At 45.1% G+C, this 16,777-nt stretch overlaps 1 protein-coding gene across 4 annotated transcripts in view; it reads left to right on the forward strand.

The window, feature by feature from the left end:
* The window catches only part of CHST15 (carbohydrate sulfotransferase 15), a 99,257-nt gene that overhangs the window by 71,779 nt on the left and 10,701 nt on the right, over positions 1-16,777 (forward strand). For all 4 annotated transcript variants that reach the window (XM_014586079.2, XM_014586080.2, XM_014586081.2 and 1 more), the window contains exon 6: positions 10,566-10,722. In XM_014586079.2, the coding sequence (XP_014441565.1) occupies positions 10,566-10,722 (157 nt within the window). The remainder of the gene's footprint in view (positions 1-10,565; positions 10,723-16,777) is intronic.

The following is a 16,777-nucleotide window of genomic DNA, read 5'->3' on the forward strand; positions in this document are numbered from 1 at the left end:
AATTTGAACCTTGGACTTGAGAAGAGAATCTCTTGCTACTCAGCCTATGCTGAAAACCCTGCTCTCAACAGTTCCAGTTCTTCAGATCTTTGAAGTACCTATTTCATGCTGTGAATGTGTTTTCAGGCCTAAGCGGAGCCACTGGCACTGGGAATATCGTGTGTTGTTTTCTCTACAGCATATTTGTGGAAGGTCTGAAAAGTAGGCTGTTCTCAGCACTAAGAGATTAACTATTGCAAAGGGAAATTAGGAGAACTCTTCTGTGGGTGAGAGATGAGTGGGGGGAAAGACCAATGGAGTATAAATGTTGGGACAATAGCCACACACTGATTTCTCATCTTCCCTCCATTCCTCCAACTCCTACTTCTTGTTCTTTCTCAAAGACATTGGAAGATTAAGAATTACAGGTTGTTTTGAGGAAGACTGTAGCAGAGGGTCTTTGTTTAAATAGCCTATTCATTTCCTAGTGAATTTAGGCATTTTGATTCTGAGGAGCTGCCTGTTTGGGTCAACACAATTTTATACGGGCCCTAGAAATGGCATGAGGTCAGTTCAATAGGGCTAAACTGTTGAGCCACCCAAGGGCAAGAGAGTTGGCCTCGGACCACACAGCAAGGAGGGAGAGCTAGCAGTGCCCAGGCCAGCAGGACAGCTGTGGTCTTTATGAAGGTGTTCTCTGAAGACCATTCAGGAGTAACCACCTGGTGAAGAACCACATCTTGTTACTGGTGGGAGAAAAACCATCACACTGGAAACTCCCATGTGTTTAACACTGTTTATTTTTTTGGGGGACATATTTGCACAGTCATTGGCAGTCCTGTGTATTCCCGCATGGATTGTTTGGAAAGGGCGGTTCCATGGGGAGGAACAACCTAGGGGAAAGAGCCTCGTTGTTTCTGTATCTGCAGAGATTATAAGGTAAGATTGTGTCAGGCAATTGACTCTGAGCCAGCTAGGTCCTACTTCATGCATTGAACCTTCTCAGAAAGTCATGCTTTTTTAAAATTTCCAGCAGCCATGGCCACTTGCCAGAGAGAGGGACAGAGTGAGAAGGAGAAGGAGAAGGCACCCCTGATGGGATGTAGTCATATGATCAAGTAGAGTCCAAAGACCTGTCATACCAAGAATTCTGGGGCTACTGAGTGAGGTTGGCTATGTTGAAGGAGGAGGTGGTAGCAGATGTCACATACTGGCCAGCCCTAGTATGTAATGGCCATTGCTCTGAAGTGAGGGTCCTGCACCCTGGGACCTAGGCCTAGTTGTTTTGTTTTGGGGGGGAGAGCTTTTTGCTATAGGGTGCATGTGCTTGCCAGAAAGACAGGGACAGATAAAAAGCAAGAAATCACCCCCAGGGGGGATGGCCACGCCGCAGTCCCTTCTCCTCTTGGGATCCTGGGCACACACGCACCCGGCGTGAGTTTAAGCCACTGGGTCCAGGATTCGAACCGCGGTCGACTACATGGGAGTCCAGTGACATAGCCGTTACACCAACTGCTGGTTCCCAGGCCTGGTTTTGTAATCAGGAGCAGCCCACTAGTCCTCAGTGCACCTTAGTTTTTTTCACCAGTGGAGACATTTGCCACCAGCAAATTTCTTTGTAAATCATAACAGGCTCAGAGACATCGAGGGTTGGGGGGCTTGGCGTGTCTCTAAGGTGCTCCATCTCCAATGGAGATTCCATGAACATTCACAGACGCCTTGAGATGGGATGCTTGGCAAGAAGCAAAGGTGGACTCCCCACTATCTGTGCTCAAGGGACTCAAGGGTCTTGGGCGGAAGAGAAGACCCTACCCAAATGGCCCAGTGAACAGGAAGGTTTGCATCCACTTGGATGTTTTTAGGCTCAAACATGGATCTCTTTATCTGGCAGAAAGTGAGCTTCATCAGTGTCACTTGCCATTCGGTTTAAGGTGACCTCAGGCATTTCCTTCAAATAGGCTGGCCTGGCCAGTCCTGCTTCATTGTGCCTCATGATGAGAGTCACGATCAGATAGTCACGGCTTGTGACCAGTGAGACAAAGGGCTCCTTCCTAGCTCTGCTAAATGGCCTTTTTTTCCTTGTAGGAAAAATATGTGTAATCATTATTGATGACCCCATATTAGAGGTCGGGAAGTTATTGATCAGTGATTTGAATTTGGATGCTGGCAAATGGAGAACAATGAGGCTGGCTGCTCTGGGTTTCATTTTTGTAACCACATTTATTATGACCTGCATGTAGGAGACTGCATGTCGGGGACGGTGGCTTGGAGGACACCTCTCAGGGGCTCCCTGTTGAAGAAATGTGACTTCACAAGAGTGCCATTGAGGAGCCAGCTGGCCAGCACTTAAGAAGCACAGGAAGGAAAGCCAGTGTCCTCAGTGGTGAGCCAGCTCAGGAGTGGCCCGCCGGCTCAGCCACCTACCACTTGAGCACCAGGCTTTTCAAGGCATGGCTGGGGCTGGTCCCATAGCCGAGCTGTTAAGAGAGCCAGATCCTGTGACTGCCTGCAATGTGGCTTCTAGCCTCAATGGCTGAAAAAACATGCTGCTCTCATGTGCATGAGTACTCAAAATTCCAACAGGATGGAGAAATGGAGGGGAAGGGATTACAGCATGGCCTGCTAGATTGCAGGTGCTCCCCCCCTCCCCCCCCCGTGTGTGTCTCTCTCTGGCAAGTGCATGCTACCTCTGGCAATTAAAAAAACATGATTTTCTGAGAAGTTCAATGCATGGAGAGGTAACTGGAGGAGCTGTGACAGCCCAGGAGCCTGCACTTGTCTGAGCTGAGCCAAAGACTGCCTCCATTGTATCTCTCTTTTTTTTTTTTTTTTTTTTGGGGTATTATAGGGCTTTTTTTTTTTTTTTTTTTTTTTTGAGAGATTTTTACTATAGGGCACGTGCACTCGCTAGAAAGACAGAGAGAGTTGGAGAGACAGAAAGCGAGAAATCACCCCCCAGGGGGGATGGACCATGCTGCAGTCCCTGGGTCCAGGACTTGAAATGCGTGGGAGTCCAGCGACATAGCCATTATGCTGACTGCTGGTCCCTGCCTCCATTGTATCTCTTGAGCTTGATGCTCTTAGTGACTTCTGATGTGGGTCCTTCTGGAACTGACCCTGAAACCAACAGCCATTCATGGGATTGATGAAGATATTTTGGAACTAGGGAGTGGGAGGTGATTGCACAACTTTGTACACGCACTTAAAACTTCTGAATTGTTCACTTTAAAGGAGTGAATTTGTGATATGTAATTTCACAATATAAAATTATATGAACAAATTACTATAAAATAGGGAGAAACCAACTATAGAGAAAGGTTTCACTACACTGGTGACATTGGAGCCAGAATTTGCAACTTTTCCATGTAGAAGGAAGGCCAATTAGCAAGTAGACTATCATTTAAGAACTAAAACATAGCATAATGGCTATGTTGCTGGACTCCCATGTAGTCGACCGCAGTGTGAGTCTTGAACTTGGTGGTTTAAACTCACGCCAGGAGTGTGTGTGTGTATGCCCAAGATACTGAGAGGAGAATGGAGGAGAAGAGACTCCGGCATGGCCATTCCCCTTGGGGGGTTATTTCTCATTCTCTCTCTCTCTCTTTCTGGTGAGCGCATGTGTCCTATAGCAAAAACCTCTCAAAAAAATAAAAACACCAGTGTCACAGCGATTAAGGCAACTGAATCATATGACTGACTGTGTTTCTAGTCCTGGACCTGGTGGATTGAAAAACATGCCAGGCACACGGGCACGTGTGCCCCAAATCCCGAGAGAAGAATGGAGGAGAAAGGATTGCAGCATGACTATCTCCTTGGGGGATGCTTTCTCACTTTTCCTCTCTCTCTCTCTCCTGTAAACGCACATGCCATGTAGCAAAAAACAAACAAACAAAGAACAACAACAACAAAACTGGAGCCAGCATGGTGGTGCAGTGGTTAAGGTACTAGACTCCCACATGGCCGACCGTGGTTTGAGTCCCAGACCTGGTGGCTTGAACTTCACAGCAGGCATGTGTGTGTACCTGCCAGAAATTCCAGGGGGAGAATGGAGGAGAAGGGATTGCAACATGGCCATTCCTATTGAGGAGTGATTTCTCACTTTCACTTTTACTGTCTCTCTTTGTCTCTCGATGAACACACGTGCCCTATGGCAAATTCCTTAAATAAAAAAAAATTTTTTAAAAGAACTAAAACAGGTAAAATCGAACAGTTATAGTATCCACTGAATATTAACTTATCTGAATGATGGAGGATTATATAATGTGTTTGGGTTTTTTGATAGATACCTGGCTATCCATTTACAGTTGCTGTACTTTTCTTTAGGTGCCCAGTGTGACATTCCATGAGCATTTGCTTTTCCTGAGCATGGCAGTGAAGTTCCTCATGATTTTCCCAGTGTTATCCTGTTGTTTGCTGCTCTATTACACATTGTAATTCTCTGTCAGTCTCCTGTGACTTATTAAGTAGTTCTGTAACAGAATTGACTTTTGTTTCCAAATCACTGGGCACTTAAAACAATAGAAACATCCAAACAAATGAAAAACAAATACCATCCCTGCTCAAAAGGCTAGCACCCGGCTCTAGTCAGTCACTGATTTCTCTCCTTCCCTAAACTGTAAGGCAGGGGGCACATCCTGTTGGGTCAGTGTGCTTTGGAGTCAGGCCACACCTGGACTTGTTTGGGTCCCAGCTCTGGAGCTTCCTGGGCCAAGTGACCTTGGACAAGCTCTGTAACCTCTCTAAATGTGAACCTTCTCCTTTGTAAGATGGATCACCACATCTCAGAGTGGTCGTGAAGACAAAATAAGAGTGTGCATGTTGTGTCCAGTGCAGGGCCTAGTAGAGGCTCCCTTGGTAACCAGCAGCATGCACATCAGGGATGGAAACTGGAAAGTACTCACCCAGTGCCTGGCCCAGGGGAGGAGCCTATGGAGAAGTATCTGCCCCTGCTTCAAAGGAGATCAGTACACCAGTCCCTGCTTGCCTTGGCTCAGAGCAGAGCCCATAAAAGTCATTGATTGAATTCATCAGTGGCCTTGGGGCAACCATCTGGATTTTACATGGTAGGGCCCTGAGCTTCACTGCTGGCTACTTCTTTGTCCCTGTGCTGAGAGACATAGTCCCTTCTGAGGCACCAGACTGAAAGACTTTTGACAACCCAGCGCATAGATCCAATCCCACTGCTCCCTCTGAGGTCCTGGGACTCCTGTATCCAGTAGGAAAGGGGCCAGGCTGAATCTCTGTGATCCCAGGCCCACCATCACAGGCCGCACCAGCAGCCGTCGAAAATAACCGCAGCACAGAAGGCCTGGAATGTGTTCGGATTTATATTTGGAATTGCCATTGGAAACAGTCCCAGCCAAATGTAACACCCATCTGTTCGGGATGGTTTGAGAGTAAGAAAATGAGGTGTTCGGCAGGAGGGGACTGGGCAGCTCTGAAACTCAGCACTGGGAAGGAGTCAGGTCCCCTGGGCCTTGCACTCTTCTGGAGCCCTCATCCTGTGCAGAATTGGCTGCTTCTGCTGCCTGGGGCCTGTCTCTTCATGCCTGGCCTGGAGAACTTTTCCCTTGTATGAAATGGTCTTTCCTCCTGAACCTCCAGCCCACTAGCCAGTCCTTTGGAAGGATGGGACAGGTCTCCTTCTCACTGAGTCTTTGCTTCTCCAGGAGGAGCCGCGTCTTCTCCATTGCTGTCTGACACCCAGCACCAAAGGCACGTGTTCTTCAGGGCCTTGACCTTCCTGTCACTTTGCTCTTCCCTTCACGTCCTAGACGCTGTGCCTCTGCTAGTGCATCCTGAAGTCGCAGTGCCCCACTCTTCCCTGTTGTGTCACGACGCGCTTATGTCAGCTAAATCCCTGCGCATTTTCCATATTGGTCTCTTTCCCCTACTCCATCATTGCACAGCTGGTTTAAAGACTAAAATGTGGACATTTAAGTTTGTATCTACATTTCATCTTTTTTTTTGGAGAGGTTTTTGCTATAGGGCATGTGCGCTCGCCAGAAAGAGAGAGAAAGAGACACAGAAAGTGAGAAATCACACACCCCCCCCCCGGGAGGATGGCCACACCTCAATACCTTCTCCATTTTCCTCTCAGGATCTTGGGCATGCACAGACATGTGCCTGGCATAGTTTAAGTTGCTGGGTCTGGGACTTGAACCACAGTTACCTATGTGGGAGTCCAGCAATGGAACCATTATGCCATCTGCTGGTCCCAAGATTAGCACAGCTTTCTGGAGGGGCAGAAAGGGTATTTTATTTTATTTATTTACTTATTTATTCTCCTTCTGCTGCCTGGGGCCTGTCTCTTCATGCCTGGCCTGGAGAACTTTTCCCTTGTATGAAATGGTCTTTCCTCCTGAACCTCCAGCCCACTAGCCAGTCCTTTGGAAGGATGGGACAGGTCTCCTTCTCACTGAGTCTTTGCTTCTCCAGGAGGAGCCGCGTCTTCTCCATTGCTGTCTGACACCCAGCACCAAAGGCACGTGTTCTTCAGGGCCTTGACCTTCCTGTCACTTTGCTCTTCCCTTCACGTCCTAGACGCTGTGCCTCTGCTAGTGCATCCTGAAGTCGCAGTGCCCCACTCTTCCCTGTTGTGTCACGACGCGCTTATGTCAGCTAAATCCCTGCGCATTTTCCATATTGGTCTCTTTCCCCTACTCCATCATTGCACAGCTGGTTTAAAGACTAAAATGTGGACATTTAAGTTTGTATCTACATTTCATCTTTTTTTTTGGAGAGGTTTTTGCTATAGGGCATGTGCGCTCGCTAGAAAGAGAGAGAAAGAGACACAGAAAGTGAGAAATCACACACACCCCCCCGGGAGGATGGCCACACCTCAATCCCTTCTCCATTCTCTTCTCGGGATCTTGGGCATACACGCACACGTGCCTGGCGTGAGTTTAAGCCACTGGGTCCGGGACTTGAACCGTGGTCAGCTACATGGGAGTTCAGCAACATAGCCGTTACACTAACTGCTGGTCCCTCTACTTTTCATCTTATTACATGCGTGTACTGTTCTAGTTTTTTGAGGTCCACTGTCTGCTTATCCTTATACATGTGCTGTCCCCTCTCAACATTTTAACCCGTCAAAATGACTGCGCTCATCCAAGGCAATTTACTCACTCTTTTTTCTTAGAGAATAGTTGTGGGAGAAATTATAGCATTGTTTATTCAAGACATTCTTAGGAAGCATTAGCCTCTTCTTCAGGAGGACCCAATCATACTCCCCTGAAGGGAAGCACTCCTGTTTTGATTTTTTCCCTTCTTACTTCCTCTGGGAAATCTGGGCATTTGGCCATGACCATCATGCACTTGTGGGACCACTGTGCCGGCATCTTTGGGTGGGAGAAAGGTGCTGACAAAAACAGCTCCTTGTAATTTGGGTTCAGAATTTGCATTAATTTCCTAGAACTGTGGTAGTAAATGACCATAAACTTGGTGGTTTAAAATAACACAGACTTATTCTCTCCTGGTTCTGGAAGCCAGAAGTCTGAAATCAAGATGCCTATAGGGTTGGTTCCCTCTGGTGGCTTTGAGGGAGAATCTGTTCATGCCTGCCTCTCTCCTAGTTCTGGTAGCTTCCTGCAGTCCTTGGCGTTGCGTGGCTCACAGATGCATCATTTCTGTCCCTGCCTTCCAGTGCTGTTCTCCTGTGTGTTTGTGTCCCCTCCTCTTTTTCTAACAATTCTAGTCATTGGATCTAGAACCCACCCTAAATCCAAGATAATCTCCAAGATTTTTGACCTTATAGCATCTGTTAATGCCTTATTTCCAAATAAGATCACACTTACTGGGATCAGGACTTGGATATATCTTTGGGGGTCCACCATTCAACCAACTACAGAGTCTAATAGGAGGTGGCTGCTATTAGGGTGAATCGAGCCCTGTTCACATGTTTGCTGACAAAGCGGGTGTGAAGGACATCACAGCATGGGTTCTAGCCATGAGGTACCAGGAGATCTTGAAGCCTGCCACCGATTCTGTGAGCCAATCCAAGGTATCTGGAGGTGACTGAAAGGTCAGGGAAGTCTTTTCTCACCCTGCTGAGGAAGTGGTCCATCCTGGTTCTAAAAGGCTGTGAATGTGACTCAGAGAAAGTGAGGCTGTGGGTTAATTTTATGCATCCCAAACAGATGAACATTGGTCGACTCGCCTAGATGGGGGTGCTCTTGCCTGATTGGAACATTGGACAAGTCCTAGTTCTTTTCTTAGGGATTACTTCTTGAGCTCTAAAGATTGTAGGGAATCAGCAGATTCTTTGATTTTTTTTGTGACGGTACTTTGTATTTAAAATTGAGGTAGGCGTAGGTACTCTTGTTTTATTCATGGATCAGATGTCTACAAAGAAGTGTTATTACCATGAAGAAAAATCTTAATATGGAAACCTTGAGCCAATAATTAAGTTGTTATGAGGCAATTTTTGTGGTAGAATTCCAATTTCCTCAAATAATTTGGATAATTCTGTGGGTATTATAGTTAAAATTTCTGGATTTGGACTCCTAATTAAATATAGGTTTTCATGACAATTTCAGATGTATCTGTCACTTTTCGTTCACATAGTTTTGGGGACTGATCCATAATATTGATATATTTGATAAAAAAAAAATAAGGAGTGTCCAAAAAGTTAGTGGAAAATATGTTTTATAAAAAGACTATGGAAGGATTTCAAAAATTTTTTGCATCAAAATAAGCTCATACTGGGGCTATATGGTGGTGCAGTGGTAGAATATAAGACTGTAGGAGGTGGTCCCACATGAGTAGGTTCTGAATTGGCATCTGGAGGCCTCCCTGAGGTCAAACACACGTGTGCCCATGATCAAGGGCTGACTGTGGCTCGGAGTGGGTTTGCTCTTTGTGTATCTGTCTGGGAGAAATAAAGAAACATAAAAATGCAATAAAAAATAAACTCATACATTAATTTAAAATTTCTGTGAACTTTTTGAAGAAGGGCACTCCATCAGACAAATAGCTACAAAGTATCTCTTGGTGCATAGAACCAAACCTCACTTTGGGGTCCATGCATGTCTGACTTGGGCATTTATTAATCATCCTTTTAAGTCATACTAACTATGACTGAACTTGCAGTGACAGGTGACATATTTCAGGCTTGATATGTGTTTCAATTTTTTTTTTTTTCTGGAGAGGTTTTCTGTTTTTTTTTTGTTTGTTTGTTTGTTTTTTTTGCTATAGGGTGCATGCACTCGCCAGAAAGACAGACAGAGACAGAGAGACAGAAAGTGAGAAACCACTTCCTGGGGGGATGGCCATGCCGCAATCCCTTCTCCTCCATTCTCCTCTCAGGATCTTGGGCATGCATGCACACGCGTCCAGAGTGAGTTTAAGCCGCCAAGTCCAGGACTCAAACCACGGTCAACTACATGGTAGTCCAGCGACATAGCCATTATGCTAACTGCTGGTCCCAATATGTGTTTCAATTTTGAGGAAAATAGAATACCTGATGGACTAATGGGTGTCATCATGGGAAATATACTCAAATGAGTCTGGATATGGGGAGAACCTACTCACTGGTTAACTAGCATCTTTAATGACTAGTCTTGAGGTAAGTTCTTTTGGAGAGTTTGGCTGGTCAGACCGAGAAACACAAAATATTCCCACACCAGTGTGTGTTTGGATTCTAGGTCATTCATGGACAGGTCTCAAAACATTTCAAGACTTCTAAGAAGTGTCTCCTATGGATATTGGCTATGGATGAATTCTAAAGGGTTGTGTCAAAGGCACTGTGCCAAGTGAGGGACACGAGGTGAATAAGATCTGACCCTATCCCCAAGAAGTGATGCTTGTGGTTGGATGAGTGTAGTAAGAGGTGAGGAGCAGTGAAGAAGGAGCATATGCAGTAGACCTATGCAGCTAAGGGACCACAGTTTCTGCAGAAGTATGTGTAGCTGAGTCCTAGGACCAAAGCACTGGGTGCCATTGGCAGTGCAGATGTAAACTCCAGACACATGGGTATGTAATAAGACTCTCAATTGCCCTCACTGTAAAGGAGGAAGCCAGACTGGAGAGGAGAGAGGTTGACTCTATAGAGCCACAGGGACCATGTTTCATGTCAGCCCAGTTTTGCCCTTGGCCAAGAGGTACAGGTGATGCAGCTGGGAGGTATGTGTGTGGAAAGGTGTTTGACAGAGTTGTGGGAGTAATGAGGAGATGCTCTCGTATTTGTTTCCTCCATTAAAGGAGAAAGGAACAGGAAAGTGCATAAAATTTTCGTGGTCTGTCTTTACTATAGTACGAGTTTTGTAATCTGGTGGTGTTTTGAACAGTTGTGAAAATGAGCCACAGCCTGAGGTGCCTATAGAAATAACAACAGCAAAAAAACCACTTGTTGTTTGTTTGGGGCCTGCGTAGACATGTCTGAGGCTGGGAGGGCGTGGGTGGTTGTGTGAGGGGTGGGAGCATGAACGAAGGAGGAAGGTGGCTCATCTGCAAGGGAAGGAAGAGAAACAGTAGTGTGTTAATGAGCACAACGAGGTAATGTAATAGCACACTGGTTCTCATTGTCACCCAAATGGTGTAATTTCACATTCATGGGTGGTAAAAATATCCGTTTATTTTATTCACAGGTTGTACTCAGACTATCTCTACTTTGCAAGTTCGAATAAATCTGCAGATGACTTCCATGAAAAAGTGACAGAAGCTCTGCAGCTGTTTGAAAATTGCATGCTCGATTATTCATTGCGCGCCTGCGTCTACAACAACACCCTCAACAATGCCATGCCTGTGAGTATTCACCAAGCCTGGGCCCCTTTGATAGAAAGTGCTGTTTTGTTTTTATTATGCAAGTGGCATTGTGGATCGAGATTTTAGTGCAGAGACAGACACAGAGAAGCGGTTTTTAGTGTGCAAATGTAATTCCCTTTGCCTTTGAGTGGTGGCTAATGCAAAAACAAATATTCATGGCTATAAAAGCTGTGAAAACTGATGAGCCCTTTCTGCTGGCTCCCTGCTTTCTTCCCTGCCTGTCACCCTGTCACCATGCTGTCGCCTTCCTTGGCAAGAGAATGAGGGTGCACTTAGAAAGATTACCATCTAGTGAAGCTCCAGAAACACACCCAGCAATTAGAATCGGCAGACATGAGGACACCTAACTCTCAAATTATCTTAAGAGCATTCAGTCTAATAGCAGATTATTTTGTTAGTTTAAGAAATTACTTATCAGTGACTTTTAATGCTTCTTCAACAGGGTCTAAACTGAAAAATAGTTTTTGTTGATCCCTCTATCTTGCTTCTTGTTTTTACTTAGGAATATATCTATATATTTTTGGCCTCTTTTAATAGGGAAAAAAAAAACACAAAAACCAAACAAACAAACAAAAACCTGCCTGGAATATGGCTTCACAAGTGTCTCTGCTCAGCACATTGACATGGTAAAGTGTGGTGTGGACAGACCTGCTGCAGAGGCTCAGAACCACCAGGGGTGGTGAGACTCAAAATCAAGAGGCTCCACTCCCTCTTTCCTGTTGCAGAGGCCATCTTATCTAAGGCAAGGCATAGAGGCAATAGGTAGGATTCCAGGCTGTCCTGCTGGATTTTGTAGTTTGGCAAGGAACATGCAGGGGAAACGCAGACCACCACAGAACCTCACCATGGTGCTTGGTAGGAGGAGTGGGCTGCAGAGCTAGACAGTAGTGGAAGTTCAGATCCTAGCTCTGGCAGTTAGTGGCTGTGTAACTCTGGGCAGTTGGCCTCTCTGAGGCTCAGTTGCTCTGTAATAATACTGCTTTATCAGGCTGTTGCAAGGACCAGAATTCTGCGGTTCATTCATGTTTTCCTGCATTTGTTCATTCTGCTATGTTCTTTGCATGGTGCTGGGTCCTGGAGCTGCATCAGTGACAGGCATACCTGGTCCTTTTTCCCTAGTACAGCCCAGTGAGGACAGAGAGGATAGAGGCTATGGCAGAGAACTCTGGTTCTCAGCAGAGGTCACCTGGGAATAAGGCACTTCTGAAGAGAGGGAATGTCTGTGCAGAGGCCTAAAGGATGAGAGGGCCAGGTAAATGGAAGCAGTGGTGTCCGAGTGGAGAGAGCAGCATGTGCAGAGAGGCTGAGAGGCCAGCATTGGAAGCATCCAGTGCACCAGAATAGGGCAAGCAGAGGGTGTGGGAGGGTGTCAGGACTGGAGGGATAGTGAAGGAGGTGGCTCGGGTATTTGGAGCCAAGGTATGCAGCATGAGGAACTAGGGGAACCTCAGAAGAAGTCTAGATTTTATGCTGACAGAGATGGGACCTCACAGGAGGGCATTAAACAAAGGTTGGTGTAGGGGTAGGGGGTTGAAAAAAAAAATCAGTTCTCACCTATCCTAGGTTAATGTCCCTTATAATAAAAGGCAGATTAATAACAGAAAAGCCTAACACATTTAATATAAGTTTTACATATTGCAGGACCCTTTTTTTGTTATTGAGGTTTTTACCTTATGCCCCGTGCACTCACCAGAAAGAGACAGAGAGAGTGAGAGGGAACGTGAGAAATTTGGCATGGCCAAAATCCCTTCTCCACTTTCTTCCCAGGATCTTGGGCACACATGCACACATGTCAGGCAAAACTTTGAAGACATTGGATCCAGGACTCAAACCATAGTTGGGCATGTGGGAGTCTAGTGATGTAACTGCTATGCCATCTGCTGACCCCACAGTAGCCTTTAAAAAGAAAATGAAGACCAGGAGCCAGCAGGTACATGGTGGTTAGGGGTGCTGGACTCCCATATGACTGACCGTGGTTTTAGTTCTGGACCTAGCGGCTTGCTTTCTCTCTCTCTCTCTCTTTCTCATTCTGTCCTTCTTTGGTCAAATTAAAATAAATAAACAAATAAATAAATAAGGTTAAATGAAATAGTTCTTTAAAAAAGAAAGAAAATGAAGACCTAAAGAAACAGGGAAACTTGTGTATTTTTATGCTTAGATTTGATGAAGAGGACAGTCACCCAGAAGCAAGACAGGACAGAGGGAATGTGATCTACTGGTAATAAGTGGGATCTTAGCAAAGCTCATTTGTTCAGATTCTTCTCTGTGTCCTTGTGTCTTCAGAGATAAGGACTTTTCTTTCTTCTGGGAATAAAGATGGTACCTCTTGAGTAAGGGTCTTATGACCAATGTCCGAGGAAGGTCAGCTAGGTTTTTATGGCCTGCTTCAGGGGAGAGCCGTGGATGGGAGAGGTGAGAGTGGCTTTCCTGCTTCTGCTCTTTTCTCAGGTACCAAAGTATTATTTTTTAAAGTTTATTTATCAATCTTTTTCCAGGAGTGAAAGTTAGAGAAAGAAAGGGAGCATTCCCACTAGGGTCTTGACACTAAGATCCACTCCCAGCCCCAGGCATCCCCAGGCCATGGGCACATGCATGTTTGGCATAGCCAGGGAGGTTTTCAGACATGAACCTGGAACCTTCCCATATGGATCAGTCTTACAGAGTATCAAATTTTACCATTGTGTCACCGTCTGACCCAAAGGCATTGGTCATATTTAAAGGTAGTGGGTCTTGAACCCCATTAGTAGTTATGGCAGTTCTGCATTTTAGAAAGATGCCTGGCGCGCCATGCAACTGACTGAGTTGATGGGGCCCAGGTAGGAACTTGTCTCCTAGAGACTGGAAGGTGGTGGATGAGGGATGCCATAGAGAGCTGGTGACTAAGTCAGGGTGGTGGCAGAGGCTAGAAGAGCAGTGGAGGTTTCTGGAAACAATTAAGAGGAAGACAGAAAAGGACTTTGGATAGGTTGAATCAGGAGTGCTGGGATGAAAGGGGGAAACCAAATTTCTGTGCTTGAATGCCAAGTGTGGTTGACCTTGAACAAGAGTTGACCCTGACCTTCAAACAGCATATGGCCACAATAAATACCATAAATATACTTTTTCCTCCTTACTATTTTCTCAATAACATTTTTTTACTGTAAGATTACAGTGTAGAATACATATGACATAAACGGTGTTTTTTTAAAAGAATTATTTTTATTTAACTTTATTTGTTTATTTATTTTAATTTGACCTGAGAGGAGGGGGGAGAGAGAGAGAGCGAGAGAGCAAGCTTCCAGGTCTGGGACTCAAACTGCAGTCAGCCAGGTGGGAGTCCAGCAACCTTAACCACCATGCCACCTGCCAGCCCTTAAAGTATGTGTTAATCAACTGTTTATATGCGTGATAAGACTTCCAGTCAACAATAGACTATTAGTAGTTAAGTTTTTGGGGAATCAAAAATCATACACAGATTTCAGCTGGGCAGAGGAGTTAGCAGCCCTAACCCTGCATTGTTTCAAGGGTTGCCTGAACAGTCTTTGCCTCATAATGGCCTTTGCTCTTGGCTGTCGCTTATTATAATGTTTTATGCCTATGACTGAGGGTCATCCAAGTGGGCCTGGAGGAAAGAAGAGCCACCTCAGGAGAAAAAAATGCAGGTATAGCGTACAATGGAGACTGACTTCATTCATAGTTGAGATGTGATTTGTTGCTGGCGGCAAATACTGGGCACCCACTTTGTGCACAGCATCCTGATCAGTGCTGGCAGAAAACACAACCCCACTTCCAACATTGTGTCTAGTACTTCTTTCCCCTCTTGACCCCTTACCAGGGCCAGGGCAGGACACCTTGCCTGTTTTTCATATTCAAACTGACTGACTCTCATCTGGGGCTCAGGGCCAAGGAGTCACAGCTGAGAGAACTTCTGGGTCATGAAGCAAGGCCAAGGTGCTGTGCTGGTCAAACCATCCAGAAGTGCAGTTTCCCCAGGACCCTTGTGTCTTTTGTGCTGGTTCCACATAACCACCTCAGAGAGTCACAGAAGGTGATATCAACATTGGTGGGGATTGATGGTCCCAAGGTCACTTCTTTGGCTGACACTGAGGCTCTTATTTAACTAACTAATGTTTATAAATGCCATGCAAAGAAAGTTAAGAAGTTTCTGAGCACTATTGAATGGTGTATTTGGAAATCCTAAATGACTGTTACTACAAAGTTTGTAACATCAGGAGAATCTCTGGGTGAACCTAAAACACTGGACAATGGACATTTAACTACCTTAGTTGGGGAAACGGGAATATGAATTTATCACCAGGGGCTGAGGGGTATATGCCTCCTCCAAGGCCAAATCATAAAGAAGATATTCAAAGAAAATCTGGGAGGAAGCAATGAAGAACTTTGTCCAGTTTTTCCTAGTGGCTTCATTTTAGGTAAGGAAGAGCTTGGCATAGGGCCTTCAAGGTATTGATGGAAATAACTATCCCTATGGAAATAATGATTAATGCAGTTTATTTCTAAGCATGAATATGAGGGACCAGACCTGAAGAAAGGCAAATTTATTTTTCTTGGGGTGATCAGATACAGAGGTTCCTTTTATTTGGTTTTCAGAGTGAGAGACAAGGTTTGGAATTTGGTGAAGAGATTTCCATTGGTCTGGCCAAAAAAGGCGGGATATCTGGAAGCTGGGGGTAGGGGCTTGTAGGTTATAGATGGGTTTTACAGTTTTTAGGTGGGAGATTGGGGAAAAAGTTCTGTGTTTTGGGAAGGGATTGGCAAAAGAATAAACTTTAACAGAGATAAAGAGGCTTAATATAGTCACAAAGACACTAAGCCAGGGATAGGAGGTAGGAGTCCTGTTATAAACACCAAAATCATCTGTTAATGTTTGTGGGAATGACTCCCCCAGTCCTCTGGAAGGATTTTGGAAAATAGGAAAAAGCAGTCAAACTTCTGTCATCAAAGGACAGGAATAAAGAGGAAGACAGCAGAAGGGTGGGTCCCCAGGCCCAGCTGGCTAGGTGGTCCAATTTGCCTGACTGCCTTGCTGCCCAAGTGCCTCTGATAAACATTGAGCCATTGGATGGAGCCTGCCAAGGGGGCTGGTATGCTGATCATAGCTTGGTGGGGACATGATGGGTTCAGCTAGTGTGGCCTGAGCACTCACCTGATGCTGTGCCTTGATGTAGGCCCTTCCTTGCCTGGGCCTTCTGGTGTACAGCTGGGGAAACAGACTCAAGAGAGGCAGCCATCACCCAGAGTCCTCCAACAGTAAGTGGAAGAAATGGAACCCTAATTTGGCCGTGTGACTTATCTTTTTCCAGACACACACTTGATCCCAACATTTCCCCAGCAATGCGGTCGTTAGCAGTTGACATTGTAGGGCTTAAAAGTGCAGGTACAGGGCCAGTAGATGGCATAGAGATTACATCACAGGACTCCCACAGGGCTGACTGCAGTTCGAGTTCTGGACCCAGTGACTTGAAACTCAAGCCAACGGGTGCATGCATACCCAAAATCCTGAAAGGAAGGTGGAGGAGAAGGGATTCTGGCATGGCCATTCCCCCTGAAAGATGATTTCTCCCTTTCTGTCTCTTTGTCTCTTTGGCAAATACACATGCTCTATAGCAAAAATCTCTATTAAAAAAAAAAAAAAGGAAAGCAAGCAAGTAAGCAAGCTGGTGCAAGGTGGTCTGTGAGTGGGGAGACAGATCTTGTATGCCTGGAGACAGATCTTGTATGCTTGGAACAGGGATGTGACCCTGCTTCAATGTTTCTGCTACATTCTGCTTTTAGAAACTTTCTTCTTATTTTCTCTCTTCTTTTCTTTTCTTTTCTTTTCTTTTCTTTTCTTTTCTTTTCTTTTCTTTTCTTTTCTTTTCTTTTCTTTTCTTTTCTTTTCTTTTCTTTTCTTTTCTTTTCTTTTCTTTTCTTTTCTTTTCTTTTCTTTTCTTTTCTTTTCTTTTCTTTTCTTTTCTTTTCTTTTCTTTTCTTTTCTTTTCTTTTCTTTTCTTTTCTTTTCTTTTCTTTTCTTTTCTTTTCTTTTCTTTTCTTT

This window comes from Tupaia chinensis, unplaced genomic scaffold, assembly GCF_000334495.1.
Source record: "Tupaia chinensis unplaced genomic scaffold, TupChi_1.0 Scaffold000113_1, whole genome shotgun sequence".
Taxonomy (NCBI): domain Eukaryota; kingdom Metazoa; phylum Chordata; class Mammalia; order Scandentia; family Tupaiidae; genus Tupaia; species Tupaia belangeri.